The sequence below is a fragment of the Ptychodera flava genome, chromosome 1 (genome assembly GCF_041260155.1).
Source record: "Ptychodera flava strain L36383 chromosome 1, AS_Pfla_20210202, whole genome shotgun sequence".
NCBI classification, from domain to species: domain Eukaryota; kingdom Metazoa; phylum Hemichordata; class Enteropneusta; family Ptychoderidae; genus Ptychodera; species Ptychodera flava.
Genome location: NC_091928.1, coordinates 23,121,688 through 23,140,609, shown reverse-complemented (window position 1 = coordinate 23,140,609; position 18,922 = coordinate 23,121,688). Strand labels below are relative to the sequence as shown.

Below are 18,922 nucleotides of genomic sequence, written 5' to 3'. Positions count from 1 at the left end.
TCTCCGAAAATACCCCGATCTCCCATGTCAGTGGCGTAAACCAAGTAAAAGCGAAGATCTTTGGAATGGGAGAATTTGAAGGCGTTCTGCACGGTGAATCGGCCTGTGAAGCTATTTATTAGATCCAATTTATAGAGCGCCCAAGCCAACATTCCGAAAATAACGTCAATAAATTGGATTAGAGCGATATATGATATTTGTCTGTAATAATAACATACAGGCGGGCTTGAACCCTTGACAAATGCATATTTGTCTCGATTAGTAATATACACGCTGAAACCTCTCTATCGGCCAAATACTAACAACTCAGTGAGCACACGGCGTGAAATGCCTTCAAGGGTGCAAACTTTTTATTTGACTTCAAACTCTCATAATCTGACCTATCTTTTGTTTACTCAAATCTACATGAGGAGGTAAGTCTATCTCGCGCTTCCCGAGAGTTGTTTTTCTGGGGGAAGGGAGAACCTATAACACGTTCACAATTGTACATCTTGAGATGGATGGACAGATAGAGAGAGAAACGGAGAGACAAACATACACACGAACAGACATACAGATACATGCAGCAACAATTATAGACATGAATTCAGATATGATGCGAGGATTCAAATGCGTGTTTGTTGTTGCCTTCATGTGTAATGAATCACTTTTAAATGTTTTTATCAAAATCTTCGGTCGCTTTGCGTTTAAAAGTTCAGATCAGCTCGTTTCCATTGCAATTAATTTTTTCCCACCCCGTTGTGTTGGCGCTGCCTTTGATAGTGAGAAACTTAGACGGCCACCAAATTAATCAAAGCTGACAAGATAATAAGGGCGAAGCGTTTCGTGAATTTGATCTGTGCTGCCGTATAAATGAACAGAGATGGAACGCATGCGCAGTTTACAGTCCCTTCGAAAAATATGCCACGCTAATTGACATGTTTAAAAATACGAATTATTTGTGTTGTGACAAGCGTGGCTAAAAGTCGATCACTTTCCTTGCCGATGCAATTTCTGCAAGGGCGTACTCGCGATACTCTTTAGATATACGTATTTAACCCTTTGAGTGCTGTAATTTTTCCCACCAAAATTTTAGTGCAACATTTTACCAATTTTATAATTTTTTCTGTAAATATTTTTGATAATTTTGGACCAAGTGTACATTACATTTATCTTTTACAGTTTTTTATCAAAACTGTGGCAGACATCTGAAAAAAATTGACTGAGGCATATCTTATAAGGCAACAAAAATTGACTTTGGCGCTCAAAGGGTTAACGTGTTAGTCACCCTCCGCTAGTTTGTATAGTTTCGTTTAACAGACGTTGTTTACGTTTATATTGGCGGTATTTTACTTCATAAATCGTTAGGGCTAATCTTTACAAATAGTGTAAGCAGTAAGACATGAAAAAGAAGTATTGTTGCTCATGTCCCGAGTTCACTTGCGGCTATAGCAAGTATTTTCTTTAATCAGAAATTATCAATGATGTTCACAGGTCGTCAAGTGGTCAACATGAGCTGACATATTATAACCGCGGGCATATCTCTGAAATTACAACGGGAACTACTGCCGAAGATTAAATACTTTGATATCACGCAATGCCTGTCTGATATGCATGTTTTATATCTTCTACAAAGATGGTGTCAACGTATGTGACTTTTGTGCCGACTTGAGTCTTGCTTTGGCGAGAACGTCGAGAGAAAAACTTTACGACCGCCATTATTGTCTTAACCTTAATGTATAAATAGATTAAGGTAGTATGCGCGTCGAAATTGAAAGACTTCAACTTTCGCTCAAACATTCCTGAATGAATTTTCAGCCATACTCTTACCAAATCAAGAATAAAAATCAGGGGTTATTTTGCTACTAGAGAAATAAATTACCTAACAGTTACCGAAATTTGAAATTCAAAATGGCCGCCATTATATATGGGGAAAAAATAAAATTTTCGATTTTTGAAAAACTAAGACGTTGAAAATATTTATTACTCCAAAAGTTTTAAAATAAGCCCCCTCTAGTGATAAATCAGAAGGAATTGTAAAAGTTTGGGGGTCCGAATATCTGTCACCCAGGCCCATTATATCTACTATAAAACACGGCGAGTTCGATTTTAGACCGACGACGGACAAATTGGTCGGCTGTACACCGGATTTGTCCGGCAGTTTTTCAATTTTTCTCACCCATGGAAAAGTATACAGCCTGTGAAAATGATCGCGGAAACTAAATTGAAATATCGCCTTTACAATTACAGGTGTGCGACTGTCTCAACGTGTGTTCTTGTGTAGCCTAGCTACTTGAATGCCCAACTTTGAAAGGCCAGAGGATGTGAGAGAAGGGGGTAAGAGAATAGGGTCTGACATTCAAAGAATAGACACCGAATAAGACGCTGAAATGGATGGAAAGTCGGAGATGAACTTGTCGCCAAGCCGTAAGGGAAGACGTAGAGTGTGTTTAAGTACTCAAATACAAGCACACGATGGTGACGATTTCATGACCGACTTACACATTTTGCGCGGAGAGTCACAGTGAGTGAAGTTGTGTACACCATCGCACTAGTACAAGGTACGTAATTCCCGCAGCCACGTGAGATCAAGCGATTTTAAATTGATTTTTTGTACTTTTTATAGAACCATAATTCTTCCCCCTTCGCAAACTACGTATTTTTCTTATTCGGTTCAAGTGATTGACCAATGAAGATTGGGACCGGCCACTATTATGTTTATTCTAAAAATCAACACTGATTCATAACCCCGAAATGAAGATAAGTTTGATCACGCTTCTGACTCGACAAGCTTTAAGCATTTCTCACGAGTGCCTCCCATGGCGTGTTCAAATACCTAGAGTTTGGTTTGTCGACATGCCGAACATCTTATTTGTGTGATGTAGGGTTGCACCGATATTGTGACAACAATGGAAGTACAGGTTACAGGTAGTGTAGACAAGCCGAATGCATAAGTAACACGATTGGTACTATTTCGGGATAATTGGATGGTGAAGTAAGGTCGTTTTAACCTGCAAATGTAAGCTCGTCTGCTTTTCTTTTTAAGTTACACACTTGTTTTTATAAGTAATTTGTAATATTACAACATTCAGCCATATAGCACCAAACACTTTTGAGAAATTTGAAAAATATGAAGATCCGATTATCCCAAATTAGTTCCAATCGTATTAAGTATTTTCACGTGCCATACAGTACCGTGACTGCGCTTGATATACGCACATGGACGCAGCATAGACCCTATCTAGAGAAAAATGTCGATAACAATCGTGAGATTTATGTTCAATTTCATATATTTTCATATTTTAAATATATTTTCCCCGAGACTAATTAAACACGCCAGTACACTGAAACCAGGGAAAACAGCGTCATTCTGGTTACGTATACCAGCATCTCCCTGAAATGAAAACAAAAAATAAACGAACGAACATTAAAATACCAAACAAACAACTTCAGTGCTTGCTGCTTCTTTCTATAATTGGCTGAGTATTTACTTTGGGAGCGCAGTCGTTGCGATGGTATAATTTGTCCTCTTTTTTGAATAAGATCCCGTCTGCTCTGAAATGTACACGGCGTCTGCTCCATTTGATTACATCATACAAGTCGACAGTCATTGGATTTCCTGACAGATATTTCATATTATCGGATGTGAAATTCAAACGACAAAATATGATGAACGAAGCCTAAAAATTGTCAGTTTATTCAAACGTCAGTGATTCTTGAAAAGATATTAATTTATCGTAACTTTAATAAAGAGGTTACTTCGCGGTAGTTTAGAGTCAAGAAAGTTATTGCTTCAGTAAACATATAGAAATCGTCTACTTTTCTAGATTTTCAGATCTTGTTACGTCATTAACATGAATTCATTTACCATAATATCTTTATGAATATTTCACAGTCGCTGTTTATGCTAACTTCTTCAAATACAGTGTCAACTTCATTTTCGGACATTCACTTTCAGCCTATGATCTGCTCTGTTGGCCGCCAGCTATATTTCCTTATGTTCAACCCAGTTTCTAGCTTGTCAACATATAGGATTTCTTGTTGTTGTTGTTGTTGTTGTTGTTGTTGTTGTTGTTGACTCTTACCTTTTACTCAGGTTTCGATTCACTTCATTAATAACCTCAGTGTTTTGTCGAAGGTATATATAGCATATAAAGCAAATAGCTCCCAAATCTGTGCAATATTCCCCTGGTATTCTGGTTGTGTGGCTACAGTTTGAAGGTTATTGAGGAAATTAAATTTTCACCTTTTCGTTTTTCTGCAAATCGAAACCTTAATTCTTCCATACAGAATTAACAAACGGGACAGCGGCAATTTTAATTTTCTATCGTCGGTAACTTTTAACCAATTTGTTTCTCTTTTCTTTTATCCCTGTTTCTATGGTGATCCCTGATTTTCATCGGGTTAAAGCCTTTGTGGGGAATGTTTCGGCAAACATTTAAAACCTTGAGTTTCGTAGTTAGCATTACCTTATTGTGGTTTCGATAAGACGCCTTTAGAATTTAGCATACTTTGAATATCATCAATTATTATCTATCTCTTTCAGTATATTACAGTGTTTGCTCTGACATTAACATACGTTTGCTCCTTTTTGAAGAAATTCCATTATCCAAACGACTGGTACAACCAAGTCCATGTCATTTTAAAAACAATACACTGTATAGTTCACAACTTAATTTTCATATATAGTGACGCCGGGCGTATCATTGGAGTTTCTGTGTGACTATAATTTGAGGGACTATAGCTAACCATCGATAACATGAGCTGACTAATGCGGTCAGTTGCTCTGAAAATAATAGCAAAACATTTTCTGCCAGGTTCCATCTACTCTTGGTTTAACACTCGCCAGTGTCCCTTGTTGTGAACGAATCACCATGTCGAGTTGTTCATAATATGCACAAGAGTCACAGCCACAGGCGCTTGGCACATTGCTGGGATAATAATCGTATTTAATATGTAGAGTTAATTTATTTAGTAAAAGAAGAAAAGAATCACCGTACGTGAGATATTAGTGTAGGCCTATAGGCCTACATGTTGACTGGCATTATAGACCGAGTGGCTATGGCTGCCTGGCTCGGGCCAGGCGAACGCACTGCATAATCATCAATGTGTAGAATGTTTACATGACTTGATTATTTATAACGGTACGTGATATTACTGTACATGTCGGCTAGCTTAACCGAGCGGCTGTAGCTGCAGGGCTTTGGCGTGGCTTGCGCCCGTTGTCCACTGCTGCACAGTTTATGTCTGTGCAGCAGTGGACAACGGCCCAGGCCGGGCCAAAGCCCTGCAGCTACAGCCGCTCGGTTAAGCTAGCCGACATGTACAGTAATATCAAGTACCGTTATTCTTTATTAAATAATCAAGTCATGTAGACATTCTACACATTGGTGCGTTGGGCCAGGCAGCCATAGCCACTCGGTACAATGCCAGTCAACATGTAGGCCTATAGGCCTACACTAATATCTCACGTACGGTGATTCTTTTACTAAATAATCAACTCTACATATTAAATACGATTATTATCCCAGCAATGTGCCAAGCGCCTGTGGTCACAGCACTAGGTTTAGTTACCGTACTCGTCCGAGTATAAGCCCCTGCTCGTGTATAAGCCCCCCTACTGATTTCAGAGGATTTTAGAAAATGCATTACATCCGTGTATAAGCCCCTACCCTAGTGTAACTCAAATACAGAAAGGTTAGGAGAGTATATTTTGGTCATTTAACTTGGCAAAATTGCTTTTAGATAATAAAGAAACCATTAAAAGATGTTAAAACAATGGGAAACTGGAGTTTCCTTGACAGCATGGTAAGGAAAATGACACGTTTTCCCAGTACTATCTTGATTCTTTGACCCTGCTCACCCCCTAAATAGAATAGTCTCACTCACGTCGGCCATTGTTCACTTTCATTCACAGCCACGATGTTTTCATGCTTGAAACATGCAGTTTCTTTTGTTTGAAGCAATTATCCTTTCATTTGTGAAGACTTTTCCTGGTGACTATTACAATTTTCACTGCTATGTTGTTGTTTTCACAAGATGTAGACAGTTTGATACTGGAATATTGAGTTGCCTTTCCGTGTAGGCAATGCATGCCTGTTCACATTACTGTTGATCAGCAGCATACATGACGTCTTTGTTTCAAGTTGGGGGGATTTTGTGACGCTGAATTTCACCAAAATGTCACTTCTGTATTTAGAGATTGTACAATCAATTTCTTTGGTTGTGTAAGTCGATTTTGAAAGCGATAGAAAGATTGAGTGGTGTTGAAAAAAATCGTGCATAAAATTAGCATAAATTATGCGTCCATGCCAGATAACATGGGGTTGCTCGAGTATGAGCCCCTCCCCTAGTTTTACAGCTGTTTAGTGTTACCGAACCGGGGGCTTATACTCGGACGAGTACGGTATATGACAGCCATACTCTCTCTCTCGCTCTAAATCGTCAAATTGAAATCACAACAAACGTTCAAAATATAACTTTTTAGCAATGGTTTCCTCCATCCTCAAATTCTTCCCGTACAATTTTCCATTTAGCAAAACGTTTTTACCACTTTTGTTTTACCTTATCCATCACCGGTCACCATAAATAAAACAACTTTAGTCGCCAAATCGTCGCTCATGGTTTATTACGAACATTAATTTTAGAAATTTGAGTTCCAAATTGCAGTCGTCTCCTGTTATGACTGACTTTGTGGTTGTTTCCCGCGCTCAAGTGGCAAACTTCTACAGTAGCTTTGTTGGACATATTCTTTTCGAAACACTCAACGCTGAATACCACCTTGTGAATTCACCCTGTGCTGCAGGCTGCCATGCCATCCGGACCCTTAATCACTCAGGTCGCTCGGTGTCTACAAATACCGTCTCTGTATTTAAGTTTTGATTCATATGCAATGCACGGCATAGCTTCTTATTTTTCTTGGTTCACAGTAATACAAGAACACAATGTGACCGTTGTGTCAAATTGACGGTGTATGTTTTATTACCATAACAGATGTGAACAGCGTACAAAATTCTTACGATTGGAACTCCAGTATTTCGACTGCTTGAGGGCGCTGTCCATGGCCTCTGCTGGGACAAATAAAAACTGACATGTCGGCGTCACAATAATGAAAAATTCAGTCACGTTTCGTATTTTTTCTGAAATTAAACTGTCAGTGACGTCATGTAGGTCCACAATTGTAAATACTATAGCATTGGTAACCAAGGAAACGAACATAAAGTAACCACAGTGCGAAAGACTGTTTCGTAGGAAAGGGTTTCCTGTGATATCGATATCGCCGACCAAATTTGTAGTGAAGTTTGTGTAAATCGGCATGAAGTTGTTCAAGATATCTTTTGTCATGTTTACGTCTGTGTGTTGCTTTTGAAGAACATCACTCAGGGCTCAAAACTAAGTTTCTGTAACTTAAACACACATGTATTAGGTGTAGGCCAGATACATTAACTGTTTCTAACCCAACCTGACCACAAATGTATTGTATTGTACTGGACAGAGCTAGTGGACAAAGATACACGCAAAATACAGACAAAGAATTTAAAAAGTCGGGATATTTTCTTTCAAAATCGGGCGGTTTATCTTTCTTGGACATGCAAAATTGTAAATTTGAATCAAGACCAAAATACAAAACGTTTCGTTAAGTTTATGTAAACCTTCAACACTTAAATAAAAGGAGAGTGTACGTTTACATGATTGGCATTGGGCCCTGTGTAATTCAGGTTTGCGAACCATACTTCAAATAAGTAAAATTAACGTTTTCATTTTTGTAACACAGGTTGTACTTCCAGTAAAGTAACTGTCGATTTGACATGGTAAAAAAAATGTTTTCAAATATGTTGTTCCACAACTACCTTTGGTTTTTCCTTTGACACAATCATAATCGTTCTCTGAGAACGTTATTCTCTTAAAGCCCCATTAGCTGTATGTTTTGTATTTTTTCAATAAGATGGTTTGAACTCAAATGCAACTTATGAACAGCTCTTACCAAAGTATGACTACAGAACGTTTCCCGAACATTTGCGATAAACGCACTGCTTAGATCATTTTAACAAGTAAACAATGTTCCAGTTGCAACTCAAATATTACCGCCGCTAATATAGGTGTGACTTGAATTTAATCGACAAGATCCGTCATCAAGGATTGAAATAGTGATATTTTCAAAGACAATATGGCTCAATAACGGAAATAAAAAAAAACATCTCCCTGGAGATTGGATGTTATTTTTTGTAAGCAAAATGGAAAAAGGTTCAGCTAATGGGCATTTAAATTTTGGATTACTGAAGAAATGAGTGATATTTCTGAGCAAACTGAAGGCCTTGTACAACAGCGATAAACAGAATGGTTTTTTTTACTGGCAACACACAGAACAGTGACGTCATTTCATGAATCTGCCAGAAACATACACCGGTGAGATAACCACTAAACGGCTGACCCAAAAAAACCTGCTGAGAGATTTTTGAATATTATCATGTAAGGGGAACCGTGAATGATTAAAAAATGAAATTCGAACGAAACTCTTCGCCTTTGATCTAAACATCCTCTTGTAATAAACGAGAGTTTGGAAGTACGAAATTTCCGACAACGAAATTATGATTTGAATTTTGACCAAACAAAATAACCTGCTTAAATTTAAACAATCGTTTCATAAGAAAATGTGAACGATAATTGTTATCACACTTTCCGTGACGTCACCGTGGCATACAGTTTGAGCGAATTTGGGCTCGATGATAGAATTTGAGCTAGATCACAAATCCTATAGACACAATTAGGGCCATTTGCCATTTTTAATCATTCACGGTCCCCAATACAGTATTCATGATCATGGTTTACATACACATAACAGGATATTTCCGCTTTTTTGATAATTTTATGACCAAACGAAACTTGGGTAATGTAATACAACTTTCTGAAGTTTTGTGTGGTTATTATTACTCGTGTAGCATATTGAAGAAGATTTTGATGTCAAGATATAACAAGAGATTTAAAGCATGTCAAAACAAAATATGAACTGTAACTGTCGTCAATACACAGGAGGAAAGGGCTAATAAGTGTCAAAAACTACATATACTGGGATCTTAAACTTTGCCATCGCATAAAGCTAACGACTGTAAAATCAAAAGATGTGAATTCGAAAATTGTGCTTTGATCAGCCTTTACGGGTTTCTTTCGAAAAATTTACATTCTCCTAAAGATAGGGAGCTTGATCCCAGGGATTAAGTTTGTTCTAGTCCGTAGGAGGATTATGGAGTGTCACATCCTCTGTATTTTCAATTGAAATTGTAATCTAGTAAGTAAATTTCCTGCAACACAATCTGACCCCCTTACACAGGCCTTTAACAAAAGATAGAGAAATCGTGATTTATTCTAAGAGAAGTCGTGATTGTCAGTCAACATCCCATTGCTCTTGAAGATAATCGGTCAAAATGTCCGATCCAATCAGATTTTGGATGACAAATCGGAAATGATTATATTGAAAGCAACGGTATCTGTGATTGGCTCTGTTGTCACAAATGACTGCGAGTCCCCTGGCATATCCGTGGGGTCAATACGAGTTGTGATTCTGTGATGCCAAACTGAATCTTAAGCAAAGACTTACACTTTGTGCTCTACAAAAACATTGCTAACTGTACATGTGGATATAATGATGGCAGACAGAATATTGTGTGTCCAAATGTGCTTGAGAGGAAGGAGCTTATGGATGACGATGAAGCTCAAATATACTCAGAGATCTTCGAATGTGACAGTTGGAGTATCTTCAACCAAGGGTGATGCTGTTCGTCACAGAGGGCGCTGTGTTCATCACAGGATGGGATCTACTTCGTGCAATGCCCTATCGATGTTTCAACGGAATATCTCTCTCTGCCATGAGGCTTATTTCTTGTTCTCCGATCAGTAGCACGCCCCGCTCAAGATCGATGACTGCCTATATCACGGTGACAAAAAAGGGACAAGATGTCAATTGCCATGGGGGCATTAAACGCCATCTTTCGGTCACGAGTGGGATTACTTTCGTTTCTTCGAAAACGTTTTCGCATCACCTAGGAAACAATAATCAGGGTGCCTACACATTGCATGATCGGAGGTTCGGGAATATTATCACTATAATTAACAGTGCATACTTAAACAATTGCCATAAATACACTTTATATTGATGAATACTTTACATTGAAACCAGTAATAGATGTTCGCGCCACCACACCAAACTTTTATTTGTGTAAATATAGTTTGTCGGGCAAGGTGATTGCTTGTATTCCAGGCCATACTTTGGAGATTGTTCTCAAAATAGGGTCATGTTACAAGATGTGGTTTTCGAGAACATCATGACATTTCTTTCGTGGAAAGGGTAATTTATGTGTAGAGAACTACAAAGCTGATATGGGTTAACGGATGGACTTTTAGCCTTCCATGGATTATAAAAAAACTTACTTCTCTAGTGTCCTGAAATTCTTCCAAGTGCTATGCCAGAATGATTTATTTTTTCGTGCGGAAATTGTGATAACATAATGACCATCATTTAAACACAAAACTTCACAGCAAAATTATGATGTTCAATTTCCATGTTCAAATTTTTCTGCCTTTTTTGCTTTTTTATCACCATCTTTAATTGCACTTTACAGGATGGAAGGAGTCTCTTAAAGGGACAAAGTCGGCCATTTGTTCATGAATTTTGCATTGATGCGAGATACTACTTATATTGTTTGACATGTTGATTTTGAAATTGAAAATGATGTTGAAAGATACTGAATGAATGGGTGACCATGCATATATTCAACCCCGGTTTTAGAGACGATACATGAAACCATCGCGAAAATGTCATGACCAGTAATTCATTTTCGCGATGGTTTCATTTAATTTGTCTAAAATCGGGGTCGAATATATGCATTGTCACCCATTCATTCAGTATCTTTCAACATGTCAAACAATATAAGTAGTATCTCGTATCAAACAAAATTCATGAAAAATGGCCGACTTTGTCCCCTAACAGGTAAAGCATTGGTTGTCGAATATCGAGTCACTCCCTCTAACCATTCACAAGCTTATTCTTGGCAAAGCCAAATATTTCTGTCTGGCAGCCGGCGGTTTTGTTTAGCTCGTGAGCGTGGCTGATCAAATTTCCGATGATGAAATATGTTTTATTAATTGGATATATATTCGATTTATTTTTAATGTTATGTTATGCAAATAAAGCAATACCTTGCTGGTTCGTAACGTGTCCAATCCGATCAACAAATCGAACTTGTCCTCATCTGAAACGAAAGCAACGTTCATTAGTATCAAGTGTTGCGCTTGAGGGCGTTTTCATTTCGTTCGCATAATGTCCGAACGCCTAGGCAACCCGACCGTTAACGATAAGCTGATTCGAAGCATGACCTATGGAAAAATATTATAAACCAGCTTGTTATTTTTTTGAATGTCAATACAAATGCCTCCTCTTCCCGATGGAAAAACAACTGTAGAAGACATTATTTTATAAATATTTTGTTCAGGATGAAAATTTACTCCGTATCTTAGCAACAACATTGTCGACCTCTTGAAACAATCAAAAGATGTTTAAAACTCTAAACAATTACAAATGCATAAACTTTCTGTTTGGCATGCTCTCCTTGACTATGTATTGCAAGGGTTAGATCCTGGTCGTTTGCATCGTCATTGCTGTACCTTAGTTAGAGCGGTCGGGGAGGGGGAACAAACCTCTATCATCTGTCAATGTACCCCCAACTATTACGGGGTCAGGAAACTGCGTGAGCTGGGAAGCAGAACAGCGCCGCAAAGCGGCAACTAATGTGGTTGATTGCCAATGGAAATACTGAAGCCGTTGCCGAGGCACCTCAAGACGTACAGATTGATGTATTTCACTGACAAGGTTACGGTATGATTATAGTGTGTTTAATGAAACACTACTTTGACTAACTTAGTCTTTTGTGAAAGGCACTGGGCCCAATCAAAAATCATGCAACCCAGTAGAGAGAGAGAGAGAGAGAGAGAGAGAGAGAGAGAGAGAGAGAGAGAGAGAGAGAGAGAGAGAGAGAGAGAGAGAGAGAGAGAGAGAGAGAGAGCCATGTACCCAGAGAAAGGGAGATTGCACACAAATACAGAAATAAAAGTCACATTAGGCCGAGAAAAATAAAAGTTTTTCATCCTCGCGCACGTCAATTCAGACCCGCCGCGTCAACCTTTTTTGCTACTCAGGAGGAAATAAAATGAAAAAAAACCGCAAAAATACGCGACGATAGTGCATAACACAGTGCTGTATAAAACAGAACTGTAAACAAAATAACTGACACTAACATTCAATTCAGAACTGTACACATTATGTCACTGTTATGTTAAGCTGCATTGCTGCACTAAAAGTCAAACCACAGAACTGTTTCTATAATACAAAAATACCAAGGCATTTATCTCTGCGTGCATTCCTATGTTTCTTTCACGTTTTTTTGCGCGCGTACTTGTTGGTTGAAGAATTAAAAAAAATGAGATTGAAGAAAAAAAACGCGTCACCGTATCATTTTTGCAATATGTCTAGGATGAGAAACAAACTTTATATTTTTCTTGGCCTTTGGTGACGGAAAAGAAAACAGAGTCAAATGAGCCAGGAGACAGACTGAGACGGGCGGGCATGACAGGGAGAAAGTGTGGGTGAGACATAGCAAAACACTGGAGATATGAACTCTAAAAACTTGTAAATACAGAAATTATACGTGGGATTATACTCCTGATCTGTTCTTGTTCACAAATATTCAAATCATGTTTGTTTGTTTGTTTGTTTAAGGAAGAGTGGTAGTACATATTTAGCAACTGCCTCGCAAAGAGGCGAATAAAAATGCCCACTAGATACCTGTTACGAGCAAGTCACACTGGACGGAACATCCCCCCAGTGTTATCTGAGCACCTTCGATCTGACCTTTGACCGAAACGCGGAGATCGTGAAACGATGACGCCAAACTACTGCCGCCATGATTCCGAGACTTGAGCAACCTGGAAGTGAAGATGACAGTGAATGTATCAAAGGGACATTCTGATTAATTTCATTAATTCACTGATATCAGTCTGAAATTCAGATGATAAAATTTTAGGATATTAGACTTTGTCTGTGTTTATTGGTTCAAGCGCAAACGCCAGTTTGTATGGTACATGTATTTGTGCCTTAAAGGGACAAAATCTGCCATTCTTCATGATATTTTTTGATGCGAAATACTACTTCTATTGTTTGACATGTCGAAAGATACTAAATGCATGGGTGACCACGCATATATTCGATCTGTTTTACAGACGATAAACGAAACCATGGCGAAAATGAATAGGTCATGACCATTAATTCATTTTAGACACGGTTCATTAATCGTGTCTAAAACCGGGGTCGAATATATGAATGGTCACCTATTCATTCAGTATCTCTCAACATGTCAGACAATAGTAGTATCTTTTATCAAACAAAATTCATGAAAAATGGCCAACTTTGTCCCTTTACGCCCATTGTAGGAGCAAAAAATACGCATGCGTTAGCAGTAAGGTAACAACGCCATTTTTCCAAGCCAAAAATAATCGTTCGGCTTTGCTTTTGATGTTATGTTGATTTCAGTGTGCTTTACCTGCAATTTACTTTTAGTTTATTTGTTTTTTTTGTTTGTTCTGTTTGTTTGTTTGTTTGTTGTTTGTTTGTTTGTTTGTTTGTTTGTTTGTTTGTTTGTTTGTGTGAAGGAAAATAAATTAGGAACCGTATAACAAACATCGTGTTAGCTACGATGTCGCAAATGCACGCTGTTAACAGGGTCTTTGAGATCGATTCGCCGTCTTTCTGTTTTACGTATTATGTACTCGCACATCCTATCTTCTGATTTTCACATCACAGAGTACTAAGACGCTGAGGAAACCGAAACTATGACCGGTGATCGATCCAGTTCCTTCAGACACTCATCTTATATGACAGTAAACCTATAAGCTTATCGGTTGTCTTTGAATACGGGAATACTTTCAGTGTCAACAGAGACTGGTCGTGTATACATCCATTGTAAGGCTTTTGGATATAGGATACGTGCATCAGTATGTATTATGACACTTTTGATATCCATTTTTCATTTGACACGAATCGCTGCGATGTATTCATTTCCGTTGAACACAGTAAACTAGATATCCTAGTAATGCAGTCACCACCTGATAGAGTTTGCCGCTGCGACATACAGTGCACAGAACATGATATCTCCCATTCACTTGCACTTGGGGATCAGCGATTGATGGCTACACCATCATCGGGTAAATCATAGACTCTCGTTTTTCTCGAGAGTCTATGGGTAAATCAACCGTTACAGCCTAGAGGCACTAGTGAAGGACGTAGAAGTATTTTAATACCGTATTTAGACCTATTGCACTAATCTATACAGCCAAATATTTCAACACTCACCCACACTTTTCGGCCCTTTTGGTCGATATTATGGTGTATCTACTTCCGGTGTCAATCAAGGCTTCAAATGTGTCCGTGCTGCTCTGGAAATTAGAATACATACAGAGAGCGTCAGAGCATCGCTTGTGACGTTTTGCGCGCGTTCCGGTGACGCTTATATAAAACACTTGCAAACTAACATACAAATAAGAATGCATGGAATAAGAAGGTGTATTATTCGAAGTCTCAAACCTTTACAATGCTGTTTTGGTCTACCACTTGTGGGATTCATTTTGAAGTTCATGGAGTAAATAAAGTTTTCAGCGGCTTAATTTTGTGAAAATCGAAATTTAATTGTTCCCCACTATGATGTAAAGTCAACACACTGAAGCGGCCATTTTGAATTTCATGAGTGGGTAATTTGTTTCTCTAGTTCCAAATTTTCCACGGAGACCCATGATATTTATTCTTCAATTTCGAGGCGCATACTACCTTAATGTTCTTCTGCAGCTAAGCAAACTTTTGGCTTTACTTTAGTGGCAATTTTTCATCTGCTACAACATTTTCTAAAGAGAGGCAAGCAGGTTTGCCCTTCAGCATGCAGCCGCCATCTTAAATTTGTCACCGTGTTGCTGCTCAGCATCAGAACACGCCTGTCGTTTTGCAGTTGACAATAGCGAGATGTCGTTTGCAAGTTAGAAGGGCGCCAAATGACTTCTGTTGACTCGTAATAGACAAATCCCCTTAGGTTTTGGTTGAAATTCTAACACAGACAGAACACCCCACACCATGCTATCCGTTTTGGATACAATCAATAATGAACGCTACTTTCTTCTGACATTCAATCAACCAGTATCCAGTGGACTTCATCGACAGTAAAATTTGGAGGCAGCGATATCACTTTCTATGATGTGATATACGTCCCCGGAGGAAAAGAGACAGGTAAGATGAGATTACCGAACAGAATCGAAGAGAGATTGGCGGCTGCATGGCTAACACCTGTCTTCAATTTACAATAGGAACATCAATTTTAGTCACTTCAGGCTCGTAACTACCTTCCGTGATTGATGTAGCGATAAAAAAAACGAACGCTTTAAGCTATCCGGCTTGCATTGGGGGGAAATTTCCTAGGAAATCCCATTCACTTGACTGTTTTCTAGCAATGGTCTTGACACCGAGTGACAACTTACATTGCTATTATTTTTCACATTTCCTGTATTTATGGGGCGCTGTGCCTGTCAAAGTCTGACGTAAAAGTGGAAGGAAAGAAAGCCGGGAAGCTGACAGTCTGTCAGAATAAGCGGACAGTTCGACAGCTCAGTCAGGCTGGCGAACTACTAGAAAGGATAACTTAACATCGATATGAAACACAGTGTAGCACTTAGACGAAATACAGTTTCAAAGAAAGCGATAAATCTTTTAAAAAGGCGTTCGCCTCGAAAATGAAAGACTTAAATTTTTTGTTCAAATTTTTCTCTAGCAAGTTTAACTTTCAACCATTCTACTTTAAAAATCGGGGGGGGGCCATCGTCCAAATTTTAGTATCTCAGCCTATAGAGAGATACAAATTACCAAATATTTACCGATATTTGATATTCAAAATGGCCGCCATGTCTCTGCGGGGAAAAATAAAATTCCAGATTTTCATAAACTAAGCCGGTGGAAACGTTACTTACTCTAAGAGCCTTTTAAAAATAAGCTCCACAGGTTGTAGACCAAAAACAGTATTGGAAAAATAAAAGTTTGAGAGTCCGAACATTGTCCCCGCGGCGCATTCTAACTGCAGACATAATGACAATAGAAAATGACATAGCCAGACGGACATATTTGAATTCAACGAATCAATCGTTTTCAACGGAGCCCGTTCTCGATTTTATCGAACCATTGGATCTCGCTGGGCAGGTTAACAGATCGTTAATGGTCCAGACACCCGTAAAATCAGTGTTTGAAAAAAGATCGACTTTGTTAACGATTGAGAAACGTGATATTACTGGCAACCCATCCATGGGAATAGACTGGCATTCGAAACAGACATCCATGGATATCAATAAAAATCCACAGTTGGATAGAGATCGTAACTGTCAATATTCGATTGAAGAGCGCCATTTGTACAACATGAACTGGATTTGAACTATTTAAACAGGTTATAGTCTACACAAAAAGCGATTTATTGCATGGAAACACGAAAGAAACAAAATTGCGATTTTTCGAATTTTAGAAAATGGAAAGGGCCTTTTTTTAATAGTTTGGGTATGTGTGTTTCCACTTCTTGACTGCTTTTGCCATCAACGACATTTGCACAGCAATGAAAGGTTGCAGTCAGAACACGAACAAAAAGTGTTTGCAGTGATCTTCAGACTCTACTACAGGCGAATGTTCAGACACGGAGGAAATGGAGAACGCCTGAAGAAGGTGGGCTGCATAACGCTGAAAAGCTTCACAATGCTACAAAGGGGGCACTGTGAAACGAAAGACTCGTCTCGTCTCGGGAGAGTTTATCTCGAAACGCTCTCGTCGAAGAACTTAATCAGCGGGATTGGGTAAGGTAATTCAAAAACCCAAGGTTCGATAAAATCGAGTAATTGTTGCCGGAAGAAAACGACAAGAACACGTGCAGTTTCCATGGTGATGACTCACGAGAGGGCCCACTTGTAACTGTTTTTTTAGTTATTCGGGAGCCAAATAACAAATACGCAACATTAACCATTGAAGGGGGTAGGTCTAATATTTTCAATCCGTCTGCCTAGAATACGTGAACTCGTGAAGTGAGTAAATATACTCGCGTGTTGGCATTGTTAGCTAGTACTCTATTATAGGACTCGTCTCGACAATGAAAGTTTCAAACTGTTTTTCACGTTGTGCTCGAGGACAATTTAAAATTTTTTTCTCTCTGACACAATCGGAATCAAAACTGGCCGTCTTCGCGCGAATATTTCGATTTGAAAGCAAAGGTCCCTACAACTTATTGGTATTTGAAGTTCAGACTGGCTGCCAAGTTCATGATCTTTATGTGAAAATTAGATTTTTGATTCTCGCAAAAAAAGCAAAGTAAAATAACAAAAACAATAACAGGAATCACATGTGAAAACTTAATTTTTCCAGCAGTTGACAAATGGAGCTTACGGAGGCTGTGGTAAGCAGAGAGTTGTGAGAGTCGGAAAATCTGTTCCTCCGGGGCAAAGTCCGCTTTATTCCCAACATCAGTTGATTTGACGACATGTTGGACACATCCAGCGTGCATACACGATTTGTTTCATGGGTCCCCAGTGTCCCTGCATGCACTTGGCAATACATCCTACTTAACAAGCTTAACTACGATGCGAGATCGCAGCAGGACGTAAAAAAACACGGAACACGTATCGAAAATTTGTGGTTGTCGTCTCCTCGGGCAATAGCTTCTCTTCGCCGAAGTCTTTGGTTTGCTAAACGGGTAATAAATCTGCGACCTTGTATGTCTACCTGTAATGGATTTTGTGAATATCTGTAAGCTTTTTTGCTTATTTTCTTCTAAAATCCACTATTTCAACATAAAAATTATAACTGTGCAAAGGTATGAATAGTAAATCTTGGTACATTACATTTTTTCAATACATATTATTTAGATTGTATGTGCTGCAAAACTGAATCGCTTTTGCCGAATCTTTCCTCGCCAGGAAAACTTTAAACGACTCCCTTTCAAAATCAAGAATAAAAATGAGGGGATACGATGCAAGTTTTGCTTACTATAAAAACAAATTACCTAAAATATACCAACATTTGACATTCAACATGACCGTCATTCCTGGGTTAACTCTAAAAGGTAAACAATTTCGCGGTAGAGAAAGGAAAATATTGTAAAATTGAGAGTCCCAAATATATGTCCCCTTGGCAAACTCTAATGTTGGTAGCTAGCTTAGACAGTCTTTGACTGTGAAAGTGGTTAAAATAGAGTGACTTTTTTTCGTCAGTATGGAAAACACAAAAAAGCATAACACCATCTATTGAATAAACAAGCGACTTCATGTGGCGTTTACAGCAGGCAAATCACCCATCCTAAATATTCACGCTGTTTTGAAGGTGAAGACACGTATAAATGTCTTTCTTAACAACCTGTTGCTACGGAACAATCTAATGCGACGCGTGACGCATGGCGATGACGTTATTGGTTCGCCTTGTATTTTTTTCTCTTCCCAAAATCTCTACAGCTTTTTCCTTTGTAAACAACATGATTATTTTGCATCATATGGAAAGACAAATAATACCTCTGCCATATCCACGCTTACATTCGCTGTTGTGTTGTAAACTGATTTACGGTAACTGTGTGTGAAATCTAAAATGCAAAAATCGCTCGTTGGGACTTGTTACTTTCTTGCCGTGAGGAGGTTCGTGTAATTTGACACCTCATCAGTCATCGTTTAGGTTTACGTAACTAGGCAACACACATCTTTGTACGATCTACCAGAGAAAGACCAACAGCACACGTAAATATAACAGGATGTAAGGCTACAAGAAGGCTGATGCCTTTTTTGGTAGACTGGAGAAGACAGAATTACATAAATTTAGTCTACAGTTTGGAATGAAGAATAG

The 18,922-nt window shown here is 38.6% G+C and overlaps 1 protein-coding gene across 1 annotated transcript in view; it reads right to left on the bottom strand.

Annotated features, from left to right (window-relative positions):
- Positions 1-6,928: 6,928 nt before the first annotated feature.
- The window catches only part of LOC139133261 (nuclear receptor-interacting protein 3-like), a 38,705-nt gene continuing 26,711 nt past the window's right edge, over positions 6,929-18,922 (bottom strand). Inside the window, exons 4-7 of the mRNA XM_070699788.1 lie at positions 14,378-14,460; positions 12,815-12,954; positions 11,173-11,225; positions 6,929-9,901 (exon numbers count right to left, since the gene is read on the bottom strand). Of these exons, the coding sequence (XP_070555889.1) occupies positions 9,809-9,901; positions 11,173-11,225; positions 12,815-12,954; positions 14,378-14,460 (369 nt within the window). The 3' untranslated portion in view covers positions 6,929-9,808. The remainder of the gene's footprint in view (positions 9,902-11,172; positions 11,226-12,814; positions 12,955-14,377; positions 14,461-18,922) is intronic.